Source organism: Schistocerca gregaria, chromosome 6 (genome assembly GCF_023897955.1).
Source record: "Schistocerca gregaria isolate iqSchGreg1 chromosome 6, iqSchGreg1.2, whole genome shotgun sequence".
Classification (NCBI taxonomy): Eukaryota; Metazoa; Arthropoda; class Insecta; order Orthoptera; family Acrididae; genus Schistocerca; species Schistocerca gregaria.
In genome coordinates, this window is record NC_064925.1 from 227,256,971 (window position 1) to 227,281,181 (window position 24,211).

Genomic DNA, 24,211 nt, shown 5'->3' on the forward strand with positions numbered 1-24,211 from the left:
GTCTCTTGAAGAGAGATGTAAAACAACCTCAGGAAACTCTATTAACGAAGTTTAAAGAATCGGCTTTAAATGATTACTGTAGGAATATACTATAACCCCCATGTATCGCTTACTTTAGATCGTGAGAATAAGACTAGAATAATTAGCGCATGCACAGAGGCATTCAAATAATCATTCTTCTCGCGCTCCATACTTGAAATGAAAAGTAAAAATCCTTAATAACTGGTGCAATGTGACGTACCCTCTACCATGCACCTCAAGGTGGTTTGCAAAGTATAGATGTAGAATGTGACATGCACTACCTTGGTCCGCAACTCGTGGCCATGCGGTAGCGTTCTCGCTTCCCGCGCCCGGGTTCGATTCCCGGCGGGGTCAGGGATTTTCTCTGCCTCGTGATGACTGGGTGTTGTGTTATGTGCTTAGATTAGCTAGGTTTAAGTAGTTCTAACTTCTAGGGAACTGATGACCATAGATGTTAAGTCCCATCGTGCTCAGAGCCACTGCCTTGATTTTCTTTCCTCTGCTAGTCACTTACGCAACAGGTACATCTGCAATATTAGCTATAAATATGAACTGCAAGTTTTTAAAAAAAATTAACGATCTGAGACATTTCTGGTATGGTTTAAGTGCTTAAAATTCGTGTGTGTGTACTTTGTGCTTCGCGCTACGTTTTCTTGTCGCTTTTGCGTCAGCTTATTCGCCGATTCTGCGCTAGGCAGGAAGGGCTGTACAAAGTGCTGTTATATGCGGTTCTTCATTTGGCAGATATTTATATCTTTGACATTAAAAAAGAAATATATGCAGTGCGTCTTACCAGCTAAAATCTTGATAGTGCATTTCTTTTGGGATGTTCTTCCCGTGTGAAAAATTTGAGGGTAGGTTTGGACATGCCGGATTGGATCGTTTCCTTATGAGTTCAACAAGGAATGGAAGAAACAAACCCGGCCCACACTCTGGAAGACGTGGGGACAATGCGCGCCTACCCCATCCAATAATGACAACCAGAAACAGCGCGTCATGCTTCCACGAAAGCTGAAGGCACGTGCGGAAATAAAAATAGTTTACGTAAAAGAAACTGAAATCCTCATACGCTTTAACACAGTTAAGAAAGATCGTACCTGCACCAATTACGCACTTACCGCAAGGAGAGGAAACAATATGAAACATCAAGTTAACGATATGACTTGAGTGCCAGATTGTTTCCGGCATTTCTTTAGGTTGTGATATTTTTACAAAAACATTCCAAACCATGTGATCATTCGCGTTTACTGTCATTATTTTCCGTTTGCGTCTGACTCTTTCTCACTTACACCTCATGTGGCTGTGTTAGTGACAATTTCATCTGCAGTGGAACTGTAATGTGAATGTGTATTGAAATAATACAATAATCAGCTGTCTTTCCTTACAAAAGCGCTACGGCAGTAATGAAAGGTATATTATAAAGTAATTCGGACTCCTTCAAAAGAAGCTTGAATAAAATAGTTGAGATGCAAACTCATATTTTCTTCACAGGTACTTCTGGTGATTCACCAAGATCACTCCTGGAAGCTGTTTCTAGTTCCCAATGCCACGTATGCTTTATTAGCACGAATTTCCTTGTAACAGCAGGAATACCAATGGGGTACTCACGAGATGGACCAGGAACTGTCTCGTCACTAAATCTAATAACGTATTCCACGATAAAAAAATACTCAGGACCGTGAAATACGAAACATTAATAAAGAAGACAACAATGGCTAACTCACACTATATGAACAACATATTTCACCAACAATGTGGTGATCCTGGCTTCGTCCTGTTCTTTGTGTATCATACATACACTATGACCAATATAAGAGAGGATATAACATAATTCTTGCCGACAACTGAGAAATAATGAGAAATAAAGTAATTGAAAATAAAGGATGACATAGCATTTTTTAAAGCAGAATGAATGCGTGTGAGATGCCGATTGTTATACAAAGCGAGACCACAATTTGTTACTAGGATACGTGTAGGGCGAATTCGTATACCTGTTGCGGTTTAACGATCACAGAATTTAACAACAAACTCTGCACTTTCACGTACGATTTAAATTTCATACACCTACCTGTTTGTGTCTCAGATCCATCAACACGAGTGGATCGTAAAATAAGTATTTGTCACTTTTCAGTTTTGCCATATCTTTGTCACTGATTGCTTTAACAGCGAGAAGCTGATTCACTAAATCACACATCCTTACGAAACTAAGTTACCACCTAGCCTGAAAAACTTAAACTCTACAGTAGTAGATTACAGTTGCATTAGATCTCCTATGTACACACGCCGTTGTCATGGCAACTGTTTACCAGCAATTTTTTTAGGTACTGCAGTAATTCTAAAATTAAAGAGTAATTGTCATTTTCTACTTTTTTGAAGGTAATAAAACGCTACATTGGATCAAATATGATCTTTATTGATTTTTCATGCATTTCCTGTCTATGGACTACGTGAAACGCCGGGAGGCTAGTGATATAATGTCTCGTAGCATAGTCCAGTAACAAATCAGCCTCTCCAAGTGCGACATTACGAAACATTTTATTAGCATGATTACATAATTTCCGTATTCTTTTTGTCATAGCATTTGTGAAGCTACAATTTTCGTTTGGGTGTCGATACCCATTCGAGGCACCTAGACCAAGTTTCGCAGATATGCGAGTTTACGGTATTGACTAGTGAATCTCTTCGGCAAAGATATTCTGCTCAATGTTTTTATGTTTTGTAAACAAACATGAGTGGGGAAGAAACGAAGAAGGTGTTTTTCACAGACGAAGAATGGGATAATATCGCTTTGTGCTTAATCCAACAAAGCCAAAGGCTGAGAGAAAATATTATCATCCCGCAAAATTTAGGCCCAGTTAGGATCAAAACGAACGAAGAAAAATGGGTTGAAGCGGCGTTTGAAAGTTGTCCGTTTAAGACTTTGATGAGCTGTGTTGCTGGTGTGTAAGCAGTGAATCTCTCTCTTTCATTTTCTTACTGGGAAAATCATGGAGCTAACATGCCAAGTTCCTGTTTTCTAGGTTATGGTTTGGGCGCTGCAATCGGTTTGTTTTCTGCAAGTGTAAACCCGACAATCGTAGGACCAGATGCAAAGCAACAGACTGCGAGGGAAGTTCTGCGTGAAATGAAAGGGACGACTCTTAGCTATGCAAAAAATTTTGCTCTTATTGGAGCACTCTTTTCATCTGTGGAGTGTGCTATAGAATCGGTATGTTATAAAACAATTTTTTAATTAGGTGTAAAACTTTATTAACCAGAAGAAATTTTTTAATATGTAAATAATAATTTTTCTTGGTATTACAATTAACACTAACAAATCAGTCAGATAATTTACTTCCGATTTTCATTTTATTTTTTATTCTTAATTAAATTAGATGAACATTTAGCTTACTGTGGTGTTTTATGTATACCATCTACATCGTTTACGATTTAGGCGTTTTTAGTGATACGTTGATTTAATTCCATATAGGTAAGTTAAATACTGCGCTAATATCTGCTAATCAACGTACTCATCGTCTGTGACTAATAGTTGCTAATGAAAGGACTCTCCTGTGTGATCAATAATTTCTTGTTTATTTCATGCACAACACGAAAATGTCTGTGGTATCAGTAACATTTCATTTGGGGAATATATTATCAGAGTGTACATTAAGGGAAGTAACCTCATGCTCGTCTTGTATTTGAACACAAGTGGAATGAGAAATGTTATAATAACATAAGTAGCTGACTCAGATATCTGAAAGATAAGCTAAATACTGGAACTGTGCTCTACGGTCAGTAGGACTAGCTGAAACATTGAGGCAAATAATACTTCACTGACATATAGAAGTGTCACTGCAAAACTTCAATCATCATTATACTCTGCATTACAAAACAGATCATTTTTCCAGAGATTACTTAATTTACGATGTATTATTATGTGCATATCATTGGCAGCCTAATTGTAAGCAAAACTTAAACCAAAAATACCCTTCCCAGTTGCCTACAAAGACCGTTCCTTGAGTTCTTTTTGTTTGATGCGTTTTTGGTTAGGGTTGCGATTAAACAATTTTTTTTGCATGTTACTTATTCAGTTTCAGCTATGTTGTATGATTTGCCAGATTAATTTGCATGTCTCAGTCCTTCTCCATTGCCTCCACACTTGAAAAATTATGTTTCACGACACTACACTTTAAAAAAAGCACCATGAAGACATTATCTGAATGGAACGGAAATCAGTACATGTGACATACATCAGTTTCAGGAAACTGGATGATTTATTCAAGAGAAAGAGCTTCACAAATTGAGTAAATCAGTGGTGCAATGGTCCACTTCTGGTCCTTACACAAGCAGTTATTTGGCTTGGCATTGGTTGGTAGAGTTGTTGGATTTGCTTGTGAGGAATATCGTGCCAATTCTGTTGAGTTGCCTTGCCAAACCATACCTTGTCCAGCAAGGCCACTGGATCTCTCCCCAATTGAGAAAGCTTGGCAGGGCCGTGCAATCATCTCATGATTTTGACACTCTAATGTACCAGTTGGACAGAATTTGGCATATATACCTCAGGAGGACATCCTAAAACTTGATCAAAGCCAAGGAAAACAACTGCTTGCATAACTTTCAGAGGTGGAGCAACAAGTTATTGACTTTCTCAATTTGTGAAGCTCTTTCTCTTGATTAAATCATCCAATTTTTCTGAAAAATTAGTCATTTGTTTGCCTGTGCATTTATATCACATCTACTGATTTCCATCCCATTTGGATAATTCTTCCTTTTGTGGTGCATCCTTCTTCTTCTTCTTTTAAGAGCGCTTGTGTTGACAGGTCCAGTCTCTTGATCAGTGAGATTGTCCACTAGAAGAATGTTTGAAATGCATTTCATCATTTAATTTTGGACTGTGAATTCTTCCCCTAGCACTCAGATATTATAATATGTTACATACATGACTAGTCTATACGGTAGTGTACAGTCACTGTAGTGCTTAAAGTGTGTCCTCCATAAAGATCTGTACACTCACAATACTGCTCTATTTGAATAACGAGTAAAGATAATTTATTATGAAAAGGACAGACTGCTACTCACCATATAACGGAGATGTTGAGGCACAGGTAGGCACAACAAAAAGACTGTCAAATAGGTAAGCTTTCGGTCAAAAGTACTTCCTACTAATTAGAAAACATACACACAAGCTCATGCAACTCACGCACACATGACCACTGTCTGGCTGCCGAGGTGTGACTGCAACCAGCTACGCATGATGGGGCGAATAAATCTGGGAGGTGGAGGTCAGGAAGAGGCTGGGGGAGGGACAGCATTATACGGGTGGGTGATATGGGTATAGAGAGTGTAGGACAACTAGGTGCAGTTGGGAGGGCGAGGAGGGATGGCGGTAAAGGAGAGAAGTAAATAGATGTGGGCCCATTGATGGAATAGAGGGCTGTGCAGTGGAACAGAGGGCAGTAAAGGGTATAGGTGGATGGCAGACAGTTACTAACAAAGTTTGAAGCCAGGGGGGTTACAGAAATGCAGGCTATATTGCAAGGAGATTTCCCACCTGCGCAGTTCATTAAAGTTTGTGTTGGTGGGAAGGGTCCAGATGGCACAGGCGGTGAAGCAGTAATTGAAATGAAGAGTGTTGTGTTGGGTGGCGTGCTCAGCAATGGGGTTGTCCAGCTGTTCCTTGGTCACAGCTTGTTGGCAGCTTGCAGGCAGATATCTTGTTGGTTATCATGCCCACATAGAATGCCGCACAGTAGTTGCAGCTTCACTTGCAGATAACATGGGTAGTTTCACAGGTAGTCCTGTATTTGGTGGGATAGGTGATGGTAGGGACTCGAGTGGAGTAAGTGGTGGTAGGAGGATGTATGGGACATGTTTTGCATTTAGGTCTCTTACAGGGATGTGATCCATGAGGCAAGGGGTTGGAAGCAGGGGTTGTGTAGCAACAGACAAGAATATTGTATAGGTTTGGTTGGTGGTAGAATACCACTGTTGGAGGGGTGGGAAGGGTAGTGAGTAGGTCATTCCTCATTTCAGGGCACGATGAAAGGAAATCAGAAATGTGATGGAGAATGTAATTCAGTTGTTCCAGTCCTGAGTGGCACTGAGTCACAGTGGGGAAATCCCTATGTGGCTGGATGGTGGCACATTGGGAGTTGGGTTGTGACTGTAGAGATAAGGCAAGGGTGATCTGCTTTTGTGCAGGGTTGGGAGAGTAATTACAGTCTGTGAAGGCCTCAATGAGATCTTTGATATATTTCAAGAGAGACTGCTCATCACTACAGATGCGACACACACAGATGGTTAGGCTGTGTGGAAGGGACTCCTTGGTACGGAATGGCTGGCAGCTGATGAAGTGTAGGTATTGCTGGTGGTTGGTAGGTTCGACATGGACAGAAGTATTGATGTAGCTGTGTTTGAAGTGGAGGTCAACATTGAGCAATGTGGCTTGCTAGGTTGAAGAGGACCAGGTGAAGCCAAAAGGGAGACAGTGTTGAGGTTCTGGAGAAATGTGGGAAGGATATCCTCACCCATGATCCGATCACGTACGTATCATCAATAAATCTGAACCAGGTGAGAGTTTGGGGATCTGGGTGATTAGAAAGGATTCCGGTAGAAATCCCATGAATAGATTGTCTTAAGAAGGTGCCATGGGGTGCCCATTTCCATATCCCAGACATGTGTGTAGGTGATGCCTTCAAAAGAGAAGTATGTGAATATTGTCACTATTCCATCCTGGATTTTCCATTGTTTATAAAAATCATTTATTTATTTGCTCTTTGCCCATGGACACTACCTGCTAATGTTCAGCTGAAGTACTGGATATGTTATACCATTTTATAGACTGACAGACAGGCTAAGAGAGATGTATCACCTGTGTTGTGATTGCATTTAGCTTGTTACATTACATCAAAGTTCAAATACAGTGTACATATGTTAAATGTACAATAAAGGAAAACATGATTACACCTTACAGGCATCTATTGCAATATAATATCTGACATCTAATTTCATTTTTTTGCTCCTATTTTGTGTGTGTGTGTGTGTGTGTGTGTGTGTGTGTGTGTGTGTGTGTGTTTAAAAAATCTTTTGCCTGCTTCATGTGGAGCACTTGCTTTCAGTTTTTAGATTTCTCTGTATTGTGTGATAACTTTTCTTTCCTCCTTTTGCATGATCATTTAGTGTTCATTAATGAGCCTAGTACCTCCACCATTCATTTCCCAAATTCAGCCAAATGACATTGACCTTTCAGTTAACAAAGATTAGAAACATAATTTCCATTTAGTTTACTGCTGGTAGTGTCATTTTGTGGACTTGGGCAGATTATTTGTGGTACTGCTTTTTTGAGTTCATTTGTATTCATTTGGTTAACAATTATTTTTTTTTTTACGGAAAATTTACTTTTTAATACCAGAAGTGCATGCATGTTTAAATTTCCCTCTCATGGAATATAATGTAGAGGGTCAAAAGGGTAGTAAGTAGACCTGTGTGTGCATTTCCTGCTGGTGGAAATGTACTAATAAAACTCAGGAAATGCCATGTATTCCTATCAAGCCCAGTGCATGCACATCCGTACCATGGCCTATGGACAACGGTGCAGTTGGTGTACACGGTTAATTTTTGCAGGTGCAAAAAATGAGTTCCCGGCACTTTAAAATGAGAATCTACCAGCAAGGGAGCCAACTTTAACACAAAACATTGACATTCCAGAATAATTGGGGGAAGGGGTTTAGCTGACAACCTAACCTGTAAAAATCAAATGTTACGAAGCCTAATGAAGAGATAGCCAGCCTGACCTGTTTGTGATGAACTGGCAGATGTCTCAAGGACTTGATACTAGAATGGGGCTGTAAGGAAATTACTTGATCAGCTGGATGAGTACTGACTGGATATTATAGCTATTCAAGTGGTGAGATGGTTAGGTGGAGGAATGGTACAGAAGGAGGATCACGTAATAGTTTACAGCTAACAGAAAGAAAGACCACATGTTTGGTACTGGTGTTATTGTAAATAAGACAAAAATCTTACTGTGGATTCCAAGGCAAAACATATAGATTGTGCAGACAGCATCAGAGGGAAATTCTTCTACTGTAATCTCATGGGTTTTCACGCCCCAGCGGAAAAGAAGAGTGAAGATGAGAAGGATGTTTTTTATGATGAGTGGTGTGGAATAGACAATGGATATGCGAAAGGAGACTGGAAGATAATTTTTTAGTATATGGATGATATGGTGGTGATGGCGAAGGTGTATATCATCTGCGTTTGACAGCAAAGGAACACTGTGGTTCCTTTCTAGATTTTTTGTACACATGTTTGAGACATTGTGCATTGGAGAGGAGGAAAGTTGCATAATTTAATAGAAAAGGAACATTGTTACTTGTAGAGCCAAATCACTATTGTATTTTATGTATTGAAATGTCATGAATGTAAACTGGTAGACTCATAGCTTCAAATATTAATCTATTTATTGAGATTTGAGTTTTGTTTGTTTTCAGCAGATGACCTCTGATTACTGCCGGGATGTTTTCTCTCTGTAAACTTACTCTGGTCTTTTGCTACCCTTTGGAGCTCTCTTAATAACAGCTTTAATGTTAATGAGGTCATTAAATCTTAGCAAAAATAGATTTATTTCATAATCGTTTTGCCAGTTATTATTCCATTTCATTAAAATTCCATGTTCAACACTTTTCATATCAAAAGTCAGTTTTGCTTGAAATCACTGATTCATTTGTGTGAATCTTTCTCTTCTTATTTACAAAAAAGGCAGAAATTACTAAGCCATATATTGTTTGCATAAAATATTTATATGTATTGCATACTGATCTAGTATGTTTCACTGAAGAGGATTATTTTTGTTTTAGTATCGAGGAAAAAGTGACTGGCGGAATGGGACATATGCTGGTGGAGCCACTGGTGCATTGATAGGGTACCGTGGTAAGTCATTTTCTCTTCACAGTCTGAACCATAAATAATTGTTAATTATTATTGGTTCTATCACATTGTGTTCTAATATGTTTAAATTAAGAGCTTCCCATTTCTTACTGAGTATCACTCTCCCCCACCCTAGTCTCTCTCTCTCTCTCTCTCTCTCTCTCTCTCTCTCTCTCTCTTTCTTTCTTTCTTTCTTTCTCTCTCTCCCACACACAAAACACATACATCCACACACAAGTGCATATATTGCTATACAGCACAATTCTTGGTTTTGCATTTCTTATGTATAGACCATCACAGAGACTCTTTTAGGCTTAATTGTGTCACACACTTTCATTTCCTCACATACTCCACAATAAGGAGTCAGCAAGGAGTTCACTAGTTGTTTTAAAACCCTGATGTTGGGAGCAGACAGAATTGTTGTGGTTCTGTGGAATGACCGATATCCCAAGTTCAGCAACTGATGAAGTTTGAGGTCTATCAGCAATTATGAAAAGGATAGATTGATACTCATCATAAAGATGAAATGCGGAGATGTAGACATGCACAACAAGAAGTCTGTTACACAGACCTGTCAGCCAAAACCTTCTTCAGAAAAGAAGGAAAACACACACACATTCACACAAGCAAGCACCCCTCATACACACCAGAGATAGTAGTTGTGTGCGTGAGGTGTCCCTGCTTGTGGGAATGTCTGTAGTTAATCCTTCCTTTTCTGAAGAAGGCTTTGGCTGAAATCTTGCTGTGTAATAGTCTTTTTGTTGTGCCTGTCTGCAAGTCAGCATGTCATCTTGACCATGGGTACCAGTCTATCCTTTTCATAATTGTTGACATTTCAAGCTGGACTTTCCATTGTTTGAGGTCTGTTGTGTGTTTCCATCACTGGTAGGCAAGAATAATGTGGTTTTGTCCTCTTTTTTTTCTGCATTCACAATACAGTGAGTTCAGCCTCCAAATTTCGTGTAGATGTTATTTGATTCATCCAATGTTAGATAAAATCTGGGCCGATATGGTTCATTTAGTATACTGGTGGGAATGCAGGTGAGTGTATATGTACCTCGAGTTGTGCCAGATCTTTTCCAACCACAGTCCCATGCATTTATTAGTGCTTCCTTGAATTATTATAAAATTTGAGTAGGGTATCTTATCGTACACCTGACTGCCCACAAAACTCCATCTTTTGCTTATTTGTCAGCAGTTTATAATTTAGGTATTTTCAGATGTTCTTACGATAGTTATTGTACTTCCTGCTGTTTACTTTCAACAAACATATGCAGCTTCCATACATTTTCCTCTCGGGGGCTCAGCATTCATATGCTGCATATGTGCTTGGGTCCCTAATGCTCCAGACCTGGGGACTTGTAAGCACCACCAGTCCCTTGTCACCATAAGCTCTGGGCATGCTTCAGTGACCACTGTACAGCACAACAGTGGAATGTTACAGATCAACCAGATGATAAAAACCTCTATTTAAAAAAGAAAGAAAAAACAACAAAGACTCAATTTCAAAATGTACTGCACTCCAGTGAGATGCATGACTGCTGAGAGGCACAAAGGATTCTGTCTAGGTGCAGTGTTATCCCCTAACTGCTCGTGAGACCAAGATAGAACACTAGAGATGTTCTCCTCCTCTTCATCCTCCTCCCAGTGGAATGGGTGGGATGCTGGTAGGTAGATCCACCCTGTCTTAACAAGAGGGCTCATATAGGAAATCCTTGTGACTCAGGGATTATTCAGAGGTCTTCAGTTTCTCGTAACAGAACCCATGCTTCTGGGGAGAATGTGTTTTTGATTGTTAAAAGAAAGATGACAACTTTGAGAAAATGTCCCCTTTCTGTATTCAAAAAGGTTGAAAGAGAATTGCTGGCACTTTAAAATCAGTCAAGTGATTGTGAAATGGAACACTGTTGGCTGAAACATCTGGTTCCCAACAAATACAGAACCTCCAGAAAGCTAAATGCCTCAGGAAATAAGCCATTGAAATGAAGCAGTACACACCTTGAACTACAGCAAAGGTGTTGTGTCAAGCAGAGATCTTGTAGTTATTCCCAAAGAGATACTGAAAGCTGAGTGGGCCCAAGAAGGGATTGTTGACATACAAAATGTAAGGAAAAGAGTGCATGGTGATCTAGTCATGTTAATTATGTTTAACACCACAGAGCACATAAAGGCAGGTTTCCTTCCTAAGCATGCAGTTTATGCCCCAATCCAATGTGCTGTTTTAAATGGCAGCACTGTGGACACATTACTCTCAGTTGTAAGGGCAAAGCCATTTGTGGCAAATGTTGTAAGGGCACTAATGAAGGGGTTTGTTGTTCATCTGCCCTGAAATGTGTCAATTGCTCTCGTGATTACCGTATCTGGCATATGGATTGCAGTATCTTCCTTGAAGAAAGAAAGAAAGATACAGGAACTGAAAACAATGTGGTGTATCTCGTGTGATGAGGCCAGTAAGATCTGTAAGTCCGCACAATTTCCGACATTGACTGCATCTTTTGCTTCAGCCGATAAAAAGTCTACTCCAATATTGAGTGGCACTAAACAAACTTATGTTGCTAGTGTCAGCAATACTGCATGCATTTGCCAATGTACTTGTAATGCTGCAGTTGTTTCAGAGCCCGTAGCCCTCCTGATAACATAAAATAGAGCCACAGTTGCAAACTTTCCAGAGCTCCTGGTACCTCCATAGGGGGAGTCTGGTACACTATCCAGCATTGCCTCTACCAGTGCTATGGAAGTTCCTACGAAGCCTTCCCAGACTAAAAAAGAAAACAAGAAGCTTCCACCATTGGTGAAACAAGCAGTAAGCCATTACACCAGGTTGCCGTCATTTGACCTGAAAGTTCTAGTACTTCTGCTTCATAGCCAATGGAATGTGAAGTCTGTCTGGGCAACCTTCTTCCTCCAAGATTGAACCTCCACCCATTGCAGGCTCCCCTCCCTGGCACAGAGACAGGTTTAAAGTGCAGCCTCCATGATAAATTGCTCCCATACTACAGTGGGACATAAATGGGTTCGGGACTCACGGAAAAGCTGAAACTCATAGCACAGGCACACATCCTGTGATTGCGTTTACAGGAAACACATTTTAAAGCCACTGACACCTGTGTGCTATGGAGCGATACCCTTCACCTTAAGAATGACCTGAGTGGGGAAAGAGCTGAGGGAAGGCTTGCTATGTTTGTCACTATTGCACACCAGTCCTCTGCTCTCTCCTTGGTAACTGACCTGCAAGTAGCAGCTGTTGAAGTTCATGTTTGTCAGATCATCACTATCTGCTCACTGTATTTACCTCCACAGGATGCGTTAGATTCCAGGTCTCTCATGGACCTTGTTGAACAACTCTCCTTCCCATTTCTTCTACTGGATGAATTCAGTGCCCATAATCTATTATGGAACACAAACTCAACTTGCCGTAGGGGTCGAGTTTTGGAGAGCATGATGATGTCTCAGTAGCTGTGCATCCTCAACACAGGCAATCCTACTCATTTCTTGGCTGCTGCTGGGTCATCCTCAGCCATTGACCTCTCTTTTGTTCTCTAGCTCATGCAGACTCTTTTTCAATAAGAAGCAGTTGATGACCTCCAATTCAGTGACCACTTCTGATTGTGGATCCTGTATCAGATAGAGCATCACTAAAAGGAAGCCACCAGCAACTATGGTCAACAGAAATAACTGGACACTGTTCAGCCAGCTGGCTGCATTTGAACACTGAGGCAGCATCCAAGAGTGGGTGGACCATACCACACGAGAGATGTACAGCATGCCACTGACTTATCCATCCCACAGTCCGCAGGTCACGTTAGGAGGCAACCTGTACCTTGGTGGACTGATGAGTGCTGTTAAGAGATTTGGGTCAGGTGTGTGGCTCTACAATGGTTTATACGCTGCCCACCGGCAGACAACCTCACAGCCTTTTGAGTCGCAAGATGTAAGGCTCACTGCATGGTTAAGGAGTGCAAGAAAAGGTCATGGCACACTTTCCATGACTCCCTATCGGTTCCTCTTCTTCTGCAAAAATATGGGAACCCATTTGGAGGATTTTGAGGAACATAGTCATTTACGCATTGCAGCAGTTCTGAAACAAGGTCTCTCGCAACAGCTGAAACTATAGTGTCTCCAAACAGTGCAAGGAGACATTGCCCAGACAATGGCAACAATGTCTCATGCCACTGCCAGCCAGGATCTGGCATTCCGCTGTTACTATGTGACTGTCGAGAGGGGCTAGTTGGTCTCCAGATCAGACGATTGTGAACCTTAAAACTGCCTTTTCTCTACGTGGGAGCTGGAATCAGCGTCATCTGAGTCCTATGATATTGCCCCAGACCTGGTACATATTGCTTCACCATTTGGCAGCAGCATCAGAAGAAATCCTTCTCAAATTTTTTAATTTGTTATAGCAGGCAGGCCACTTTCCCACTTGTGGAGAGAGGCCATTTTGACCCCTCTCCTCAAGCCAGGTAAGGATCAAATGAGTCACACTAGATACCAGAGAAGAGACATCCAACTCCTTAATCACTCTCAGTGTGGATTCAGGAGATTTCGATCTACTGTTGACCATCTGACCCTGCTAGAGAGGGCTATTCAGCAGGCTTCCTATGTAAACGTCACTGTTTCAATATATTCTTTGATTTCGGTAATGTGTACTACGCTACTTTGGATGCACAGTATTCTGGGGAAGCACCACCAATGTTGCTTCTGTGGCCCCCTCCCCATCTTCATATGGTTGTTCCCATTTAAGAACTTTTTCTGGTTCTGAGTTGGTGAAGTGCTGTCAGCTTGTTTTGAGCAGTCGAATGCTATCCCTAAGGCAGGGTTTTAAGCATTATTCTCTTCGCAACAGCTACAAAAGTATCCAGCATACAATAGGAGTCCTCTGCAGTCCTCCTTATTTGTTGATGGTTTTGGAGTTTCCGTTCCTCTTCCAGTATTACAACAGCAACTCATCAGCTGCAGCTTACAGTGGAAAGGTTAGAGCAGTGGGCTGCAAAGACCGGTTTTCAGTTTATGCAGATAAATTTTGTGTGTGTGTGTGTTCATTTTAATCATCATCATATTTTTTTGATTTACCTGATTTGCATGTGAAGAACACCATTCTGCATTTTAAAGACACTCTGAAGTTTCTAGGCCTTATTTTTGACCGCAAACTGTCTTGGATGCCACACCTCAGAGACCTGAAAACCCGGACTCTGAAGGCACTGAATGTGTTAAAGTACCTTAGCCACAGGTCTTGGGGACCAGACAAGGCGTGTCTGCTGCAGTTTTATAGGGCTTTTGTACAATTATGGCCAGACTATAGGTGCACAGTGTATGGATCCGTGAGGCCTTCTTATTAACCTGCTAACATGTTGTTGCTTATCCGTATGTGGAACACCTTTTCTCCAATTGTCTGCAAGCAACAAGGCCGCATGGAATCTGCATGACCTTTGTGCTGGAGTCAGTGTACGACCCTAACTGCAGGGTTTTAACTGCCTGCCATCCTGTTTACTGCAGAAACCCAGAGCAATTTTAGATTCAGTGCAATACAGCCGGCCGCGGTGGTCTCGCGGTTCTAGGCGCGCAGTCCGGAACCGTGCGACTGCTACGCTCGCAGGTTCGAATCCTGCCTCGGGCATGGATGTGTGTGATCTCCCTAGGTTAGTTAGGTTTAAGTAGTTCTAAGTTCTAGGGGACTAATGACCACAGGAGTTGAGTCCCATAGTGCTCAGAGCCATTTGAACCATTTTTTTTTGCAATACAGGAGATTTTGCACTCTTGTGTATATTTTTAATACATTATTTTAGGACATTTTAGCTGAGCACCACAGTGCTGTGACTGTATTTATGGATGAGTTTAAACAGGACGACTCCATTGGCTACTCTGTAGTTTTCCCTGATTGTGTACTCAAGGTCCAGTGGCCAAATGACATTACTGTCTTTGAAGCGGAATTGTACCTGATTTTGTGGTCACTGGAGAAGGTGAGATGTGCTTCAAGTGCTTAATTCCATGTCTTCCAATTCCTTGAGTGTCCTTCACTCTCCATAATGCTTTTATCCAGCAGATAAAGTAGTAAGAATGTCCAGGACGCCTTCCTCCACCTACAAAGACTGGGGAAGGTGGAGTTTTCTCCCACCTACATCCTATCGCCTCACTGTTGAGATACAGTCATGCATCGATGGGTTATTAATGGAAACAAAAGGGCGAATGGGGCTGTGAAGGGAGAATGTTATCCTCAGATACTTCGGTGTCCCATCCCCCCTACATGGTATTGCTTCACTATTGAAGTACATGCGTTGAGAGGAAGAAGAATGACTGGAAGTGTGTAGTGAACTCCACATCGTGGCCAAAACATATATCAGGTATCTTGTATAAAGTCAGTTAACAGATATAAACTTCCATCCAGTCTCTTGCTCACCAGCCTGATATTGAAATTGAAAGCAATAGATAGACAGTGCAAATATTTAAAAAAAATTGCATTTAAAAATGTAGGCCTTCATGAAGACACTGCTACACAAATGTTTCACTCCCACACACGCAAATATAAGACACTGAAGTAAGCAGAGGACCACAAATAGTGCTGCATGTATGGAAAATAATGCAAGTCACACCTGTTTACAAAAGAGCCAATATAATTAATGTCCATTTGTGCATGACCTATCTAATTCAAAATTTATGACTTTCCTATTGGAGGAGACCTTCCTCTCAAAGAATCAGCACAGATTCTGGGAAAGACCACATACCTGAAATCCAGTTTGCTTTATTCACATAGTATATTTTACAAATAGTAGATGATGTATAAAACAATCTTTTTCTTTCTTGCAGCTGGCTTGAAGGCAGCAATCATTGGCGCAGCTGGTTTTGCAGCGTTCTCCACCATTATTGATTATTATATGAATAGATACTGAAAAATTTGTTAAAATAAATGTTTTTATGTTTTCTCTCTTTGTTATTCCTCCATCCTATTCCATCTCAATTGATTTTCTTACTGGAAAATGAAACACCTAAGTGTATATAAAATGCTAACATTATTGAAGACACCTGTTATTGTGTTTGTTGTGCCAACAGCTTTTATCCTTGCAGCAACAATTAATTCAGCCAGTGGCTGTTGTTCTATGACATCCAATATCCTCGATATTTTATTACAATTAAAAATTCCCCAGGGACTGGGAAGTACATGCCCTATATCTCAAAATGGTTCTCAAACCATATACACACACCAAGTGTAATAAGTAGAGCCATTGATTGCACTTGCAGATGTGTTTTTTGTTATAAAGACAAAGAACATTAGTTTTGTGTCACGAGTTGGAGGAAAAAAATAGACCATAGCACACCAAATGAAGACAACTATATTATCATTTATCTAGAGAATAATTTGGAAATAAATTTATTTACTGTGGTAATATAGATTTATTACCTCCCCCACCTCTCTCAAGTTCCCCTTAGTCACAATGTTTGTTTTTGCAAGCTCTCTCCATTACCAGAACTACTCTGCTGCATAAGAAATGCTACAAAAAAAGAAAATTTTCAGGATGCAAATTTCCTCCCTTCATATACAGAGGATAGTCATAAAGTTTTAATTATCACTTCTTTGAGGAAAAATAAAGTTGTTTGTTTGTTTTCAAGCACATGGCTATATTGCTCGTACACACTGAAATCACCACACCACAGTACACTAGTGTGTCCCTAGAGAAGTTGAAACTTGTACAGACCATTCATAAAGTGGAGAAATGTGCAGTAATTCATTTTTAGCTGCAGTGGAATATTGCAGCTTTGTCAGACTGATCCAAACAGCTAAAGAAGTGATCTGACATGGCTTGGCACAGCTGCAACATTTCCACTGCTGCTGCAAATGATTCATTACTCAATACACCACCTCATCAGTGGGCTGAACAAGCTGTGACATGGAAATTCCAGTCTGTACCCAAACTGCAGACATGTACCTGATAACAAAAAGATTAGCAATCATATAGAAAGGATAGATTGCTAGTCACCACATAGTGGAGGCAGTGAGTCACAGACACACACAGTGAAAACAATAATAGAAATATTTAAGCTTTCAGACAAAGTTCTTCCTCGGAAGTAGAACTCCTCACTCATTCAGTGTAGGTGCTGAACAGTTCTCTGCCCCCACTCTATCTCTAAATCGCATGCTCCCCCCCCCCCCCCCCCCCCACACACACACACACAGATATGGCTACTGTCTCCAGGACGTCGGGCCTTAGTGACCAGGGGAGTAGCCATGTGTGTGTAAGCTGCTGTTGTGTTAATATGTCCAAGATCTAATATCTAATTCTGAGGAAGGACTTTGTCTGAAAGCTTAAATATTTGTAGTGGTCTGTTTCATTGTGCGTCTTTGCAACTAACCTTCTCTGTGTGGTGAATAGCAATATTCCCTTTCCATGTTGTTGTTATGAACTTAATTATGGAGCTTTATTTCATTTAGGTGGTAATTAAAGCTTTGACTACCCCTGACATACTTCTCTTGTGACTGTGATCTGACAAGACCAGAAAGGACTCAAAAACCAGCAGAAACTGGCTGACTGGTCAAGGGCAACTGATAGCGAGTTGCAGAATGTAGATAGGACAATGACAGCTGGAGGAAGACGGACAATGAACAAGGTACAACAAAAGAAAAAGTTTGAATGAGTATCCAAGAGTGAAAACCTTTGGTGTAGCCATATCCGGAGATCATATGAGAGATATACTGATGAGCCAAAACATTATGACTACCTGCTTAATAGCTTGTTTGTCCATCTTTGCAATGAAATACATCACTGGTTCAGTATATTAGGGATCCAACAGTTTGTTGGTAGGTTTGTGGAGGTATTCGGCATTAGATGTCTGTGCGCAGGTAATGTAATTCACATAAATAATAACTGTTTTGCGTATGCTGGGATGGTGCCCAATGGCCACCCAAATGGGTTTCATAGAATTTACTTCAGGCAAATTAACTTTCCAGGCATCAACATGAGTTTACTATAATTATCCTCAAACCACTGTAGCACAGTTCTGGCTCTGAGACATGGACAATTCTACTGCTGAAAGATGACATCGGCATTGGGGGAAGACATCAAGTGTGAAGGGATGTGGGTGGTTCGCAGTTGTAAGCGTATCTTTGATTACTACCCACAGGTCCATGAAAGTGCAGGAGAATGTCTCCATAGTATAATGCTGCTCCCACCAGCCTGTTTCCATTATGTGCCGCTCTTCGCCACCACCGAGCGTGGTGGCGCAGTGCTTAGCACACTGGACTCTCATCCAGCCATCCTGATTTAGGTTTTCCATGATTTCCCTAAATCACTCTAGACAAATACCGGGATGGTTCCTTTGAAAGGGCATGGCCAACTTCCTTCCCTAATCCGATGAGACCGATGACCTCGCAGTTTGGTCTCTTCCTCCAGCAACCCAACATAGCCATCGTTCACCTTGATGACAGCATTTGTGGAGACGACCATGAACCTAGTGTAGCAAAAATGTGGTTCTGCTGAAGAACTGACGCATTTTCATTGATCAATTGTCGAATGCTGATGGTCCCATGCCCATTGCTGTTGTACTTAATGACGCTGGGTCAACATGTGAATATGTAGGCATCGTCTGCGGTGGAGCTGCATATTCAACACTGTACAATGAACGGTGCGTTCAGAGACACTTGTGCATGCACTAGCATTGTGCTCTTTTGGCAGAGATGCCACAGACCACCACATCTGTCCTATGTTACAGAGCAGACAAGCCTCCGAAACCCATGTTTTGTGAAGAGTCATAGATGTCCAACCATTTAGTGCCTAGTGGTAGTTTCACTGTCCTACTTCTTTCCATAGATGCTCACAATAGTAGCACTTGAACATTCAACCAGCTTCACCGTTTTTAAGATACTGGTCCACAGGCTCTGTGTAATAATAATCAGTGAAAGCTGCTTATCTCAATGGATTTGCTCGTTTGCAGCCCATATTTTTGCTAAGGCAACCTCTGTCTGTGACCACTCTGCTTACATACTTTTGTTGCCATATCACTTGTCCGCAACTCCACCAGGCGGCATCCAGCGTCCCGGTGGTCAGTGGTCATCAGTGTATGTATTGACAGTGCCACACAGCACAATGAAATCATGGCTAAGGACAGAGCCACTGTGCCACTAGCTGTATAGTGCAGCCACAAATGTTAATTGTTGGAATAGGTGAGCCATGTGGCCAGTGCTGCAACTGCACAGATGTTGCAGTGCTGTTTAGTGTCTGTGATTGAGTTCCGTGCCCTCCAATGGGCTTTTAAAATTTCCAACCCAAGATACTAGATCTCACCCTCCTGAAATGGGTCTGTAGGGTTGGAAATACTGTGGGGATGCTTTGGAAAACAAACTGGAGACACAGTTGGTGTCCCGATACTGAAGCCCGCCAGCTGGTGGTGGAAACCTAGGGAGGCTAGCAATGTGCTGGGGCACAGTGCTGTGCGCGCTGATTGCCAGGGGTGTGGAGGCAGCAGTGAGAAGTCCCATGTCCATGCCCCCTTTCACAGTATCTGCTGCTGGTGTCCCGGAGTGCAAGTTGTACTCATGCCATTGTGGGCATGGCCAGAGCAAGTGTTCCAGGTTCAATGGAGCCAGCAATGGTGATGCATTAAGTAGCTGTGGGTGGAGTTGGTGTGACAGCACTCCAGATCCCTTGGAATGTCAACTGTCGTAAGGTGCTGCTCATGCATGGTAGCCACTGTAACTGGTGGCCACACATCTCTTTCCCCTTATGAGCCTGCCCACACTGCTGTGTGAAACAAATAACAGCTGGTGTGGTGGGTCAATGTTTCACGGGGCTTTGGGGCTAGGAGATAGAGGAGGATATGCGACTGCCACCCATGGAAAAGCTTCACTGGGCTTTGGACAGGAACTGGAATGGTCCTGTATGTGCTCAAAAACATTGCGAGTGCAGCTTTGGTGGTGGTCCCAGGAGCGACAGGAAGTTGGTCAGGAGGCAAAAGACTTGGCTGGAACATCCTACTGCCAGGCTCAAGTGGGGTAGCTCCACACCATGGCCTCCATATTCTTCTTCAGTCCTGCCCAGGAAGTATATCATCTTGCGAGGGGTTTCATACGTGACATACCCCAATACCCGCAGTGAATCAATAGCGGAACTTGAGAGTGCAGAGTGTTTGGGTTGATGACACAGTGAGTATCCACCTCCGCATCAAGCACAACTTCGGTGATGACTGACATGCAGTGGGAGAGGTGAGCCGTGGCGAACCCATGAAGCACACAGCTTGTCTGCAGAAATTCTAGTAGCCATAATAGAAAACCTATCAAAGGCTGTCATTATTCTCCATCTATGTGGAAACATGAGATTTCATACTTATCAAACGCTGGGTCTGGTCGCACAGGTAAGCAAGATAAAGCATGTATGTTTGCATGTTGTGCTGAGGCTTCTCTTTAATGGTATAATTGTAGCAATTGAGGAAAAGTAGCCAGTACTGGGGCCATTGTGCTATCCACTTTTTTTTGGCAGACTTACTCAGAGGTCGATTCCTGGTGCACCGTCTGTGACTGGCCCTTGCGTTTTATTATTGTATTTGCTGTTTTATTGTATGTTTCTAAATTTATTACATAATTGCCATTCTTGTCATTACAGCAGGTTTAAGTGATTGTGCTACTTCCCATAATTTTGTCTCGCCTGTTCGGTGATCAGTTGCTTGTCCTTTTCAATTAACATTTGCTGTTCTATTTGCTTTTTCACTTTATGTTTATTTTTTATTTTTTAATATAATTGTCATTCTTGGCATTACAGCAGGTGTAAATGGCTGTGCTACTAAATTTACCATCATTTTGTCTCACCCGTTTGGTGATCAGTTGCCTGTCTTTTTAAATTAACCTTTGCTATTGCAGAAATAATTCAAAAGTCAAAACTGCTTAAATACATTATTTAAGCAGTCTTGGTTTTTGAATTATTGACAAACTGCCTATTGGCTTATGTCTCGCATTCTTCGGCCGATGTTAATCGGATGATTTTACAATGTTTCACCAGCACAAGTGGTTGGCATTGTCAAAACTTCACCCCCCATTGTCGGTGATGAACTGGAACTGAGCTCGCGGCCGCAGACTATATGTACATGGCACACCAACACCTGAGGGCTTCTCCATAGTCATTTCCAGAGCTGTTCTCCTCTTGATACCTGTGACAGTCATTCACTGCAGTATGGGAAGCCGGGATCCATTTACCTTATGACTTTCCTCTTTCTTGTTGAAGCTATTCACATGTTTTTGTAGCTCTACAGCTTCTCTGAACAAGCATGTGTGATAGTGCTGCTCTACAGTCAGAACTTCAGTGTCAGTGAATTTTATTGTGGGGTCAGTCTCAGTCAGTGCGTGCTCTGCCATGGCCAATTTCTTCACTTGCCCCAACCTGAAAAAATGTCGCTTATGTTCTTTGATCCTGGTGTTGATTGATCGTCCAATCATACTTACGTAAACTTTTCTGCATGTGCATGGTATGCGGTATATTCCCGACATTTCAAGTGGGTACTTTTTCTCCTTTGCCGATCTAAGACACTCTTTGATCTTCCTTGTCAGATTAAAAATCGTCCTTACGCCATGTTTGCGCAATATATGGCTGATTCTGTCCATCAGTCTGGGAATGTATGGCAGAAAGGCTCTACCCGACATTTCTTTTTCTGATTTCTTACTTCACCGAGCGTTTGGCTCTGTTACACTTCTAATATAATTTGTAGAGTACCCATTGCTCCTCAGAACACTTTCCAGGTGTTGAATTTCGCATCTGAGATGCTGTGGCTCACATATTCATCCTGCTTATGTTAGGAGTGTATTAATCGTGCCTCTTTTCTGGCTCAGGTGGTGGTTTGATAGTTTGTGCAAGTATCGGTCCGTGTGTGTCGGTTTTCGATACATGTTGTGTCCTAGGTTTTTGCCATCCCTTGTGACCAGCACATCTAGAAATGGCAGTTTTTTGTCCTTAACAGTTTTGAATTATTTCTACAACAGAGTGATCGCCCCACTATGCACTATGTACTATGTAACTTTGCTATTGCTTTGTTGTTTTACAGTATGTTTGTTAATTTTTTTTTTAATTGCCATTCTTGACATTAAAGGCCTTCAGCTGTGACCATGGTTACTTGCCAATTCTAATTGGAATCACACTGGCTTGTTTTTAAAACATTATTTGCTGCGTCTGTATTTTATGCTCATTTGGTAAATTGTAACGCACTGAAAATGCTATTAACTAAACAGTTGTTTATTCCTTCATTAATAACATGTGATATCTTTATTCATTGCTGAGTCTGGAATTACCGTTTCCAAATAAATGTGTGTAATTGCAAAAGGGAACCAATGGTAACTGATTACGGCCTCGTCCACAATCATAACTGAGTCCTGCCTTCCTTGACTACCAGGTTTCAACAACAGTGGCAGCAAAACATATAAGTTAGACCAACAATGCACTCTCAAGGAATGCAGGAAAGTAAAAACAAAAAATTCTGTCAAAAATTTGTTAATAACGTCTCTAAAATACAAACAAAAGACTAAGAACCCCAGGTCTGAAATACCTGGTATAAACCATGACTATGTGACCTTTGAAATGTTGTGTGCCAGTTCAGGCATGCTGAGAACACTGCCCAGGTAGCAATTTAGAACAAGTTTATTAAATATTTGTTAGTGGAAGTCTCATTCCCAGAGTTGAAGTTACATACAAATGAAAGTTTAATTGGGTCTCTGAGTCCCAACAAGGAGAGCAAGTAATTATTAACATTTTGGAGATCAGCCTTAGAAACCAGCCATTTACCACTATTTAAAGTGTTACTGGTACATATGTACTTGATGTATCTTTGAGAATAATACATACTAAAAAAGGATCAAGCTTCAAGATTTGTTTATCAAATTTACTTTATTTCTTTCATAGTTAACAAATTTTAAAATGAAAATCACAGGAAGTATACTTATCCTCCCAAGCAAAAGTGTGAGGTGAGTTACTGATCAATTTCTTCCTCTTGAGCTGCCAAAATTTCTTTCTTGCTTTCTCAACAAATGTGATGTACTTGTAGTAGAATTACAGCAATCTCTGAAGTCTTAATGAGGACAGACATGAATTTATGTCACTGCAATCATATTGGCTCAGACCTTCACAACAGCTATTTCTTCCAAATTAATTCTGTATATTGAGAACAGAAGGCAGCACCAGTCAAGAGACAGGTAGTGAGACATCCATATATTGTTCATATGTGAAATGAGTCCAGTTTTTGAACAAGAGAAAGCTTGTGTGTAGAGAAAATCATGGCCCAACATACTCTCGGGCACAGACTTATTAAGATAAAGATGTGACCTGATCTGTGTTTGAGCTTCATCTTGAAACTGTTAAGTTGCTGAATGCCAAAGTGAGTAACAAAAGTTTTAACTCCAAATGCACTTGGAATGTTCTGGAGTTAATAACACAATTAGTCTTGGCAAAGGCAGACAATATGCACTTAGTTTGTGTAAGGCCAAAGTTCGAAGAAATAAAGTCCCTGTCCTATGCTTAGAAAGGATTAGACAGTAAACACAGAAAAGTTATTGTTCGTTGATGTTTCTTTAGAGAGAGCTCTGACTGATGAATCACTTCCGTGACTGGCACCTGGCTTGGAGAACTTGAAGCAATGACTGGTTCAATAGCTAAGACTGAATTGCCATTCAGTGGTTGTGCAGTGGCCTGAATACTGTCACTACACATGGATTTAGCCTTCTAGTGGGCCCATGGCATCAAGTGGGAAAGTAGTGCCCACAGTCACAGTGCTGTGGTTGTGGAAGCATGCTTTGCTGGCAGCAGAACTGGTGCCTCTTATAGTGGTTGCCAGAGACTCCATGGACAAGTTCATATGTTGTTGTTGTGCGGAACATTTACCAACATATGAGGCAAGTGCAGATCAATGTTTGGCAACAGTTGCTTGTGGCTGATAATGCCTGAAACTTGGTCCTGTGTGATGCATCAGATTACGAATATTCATGAATATCTAGGTCTGCCTCAGGAAACCAAGTCCCTCAGGGGTCAGTCTGAGTGGCTGCTCAGAGAGATAGTTGCAACTTCAGTTCTATGACAGATGAAGACCATACCTGTCTCTTTCAATGTGGAAGCTGGATTGTATAGTGTCTGTGGCTTGTGACATATCACCTTGTCATGACAGGACCCTTTACAGAATGTTGCAAATCCTCATAGGGAGATAAATCCTTTTTGCCCTTTTCAACTTCATCTGGGCACCAGGACAAGTTCCTGACTCATGAAGGCATACCATTTTAATACTCATCTTGAAATTTGGGAAGAACTGTACTTGTTCATGAAGTTAT

The 24,211-nt window shown here is 41.3% G+C and overlaps 2 protein-coding genes across 3 annotated transcripts in view; one reads left to right on the top strand and one right to left on the bottom strand.

Moving 5' to 3' along the window:
- The window catches only part of LOC126278623 (uncharacterized), a 195,412-nt gene extending 193,088 nt beyond the window's left edge, over positions 1 to 2,324 (bottom strand). Inside the window, exon 1 of one of the 2 annotated variants that reach the window (XM_049978862.1) lies at positions 2,090 to 2,321. In XM_049978862.1, coding sequence (XP_049834819.1) covers positions 2,090 to 2,215 — 126 coding nt within the window. In that variant the 5' untranslated portion in view covers positions 2,216 to 2,321. Of the gene's footprint in view, positions 1 to 2,089 lie in introns of both variants that reach the window. The other variant, XM_049978863.1, reaches the window with a different exon arrangement.
- Positions 2,325 to 2,653: 329 nt separating this feature from the next.
- LOC126278228 (mitochondrial import inner membrane translocase subunit Tim22) lies at positions 2,654 to 15,848 on the top strand. Its single transcript, XM_049978208.1, has 4 exons — positions 2,654 to 2,960; positions 3,042 to 3,229; positions 8,862 to 8,934; positions 15,733 to 15,848. Exons 1-4 carry the CDS (start codon positions 2,750 to 2,752, stop codon positions 15,813 to 15,815), a joined length of 555 nt encoding a protein of 184 aa, XP_049834165.1. The 5' UTR covers positions 2,654 to 2,749; the 3' UTR covers positions 15,816 to 15,848.
- Positions 15,849 to 24,211: the final 8,363 nt, after the last annotated feature.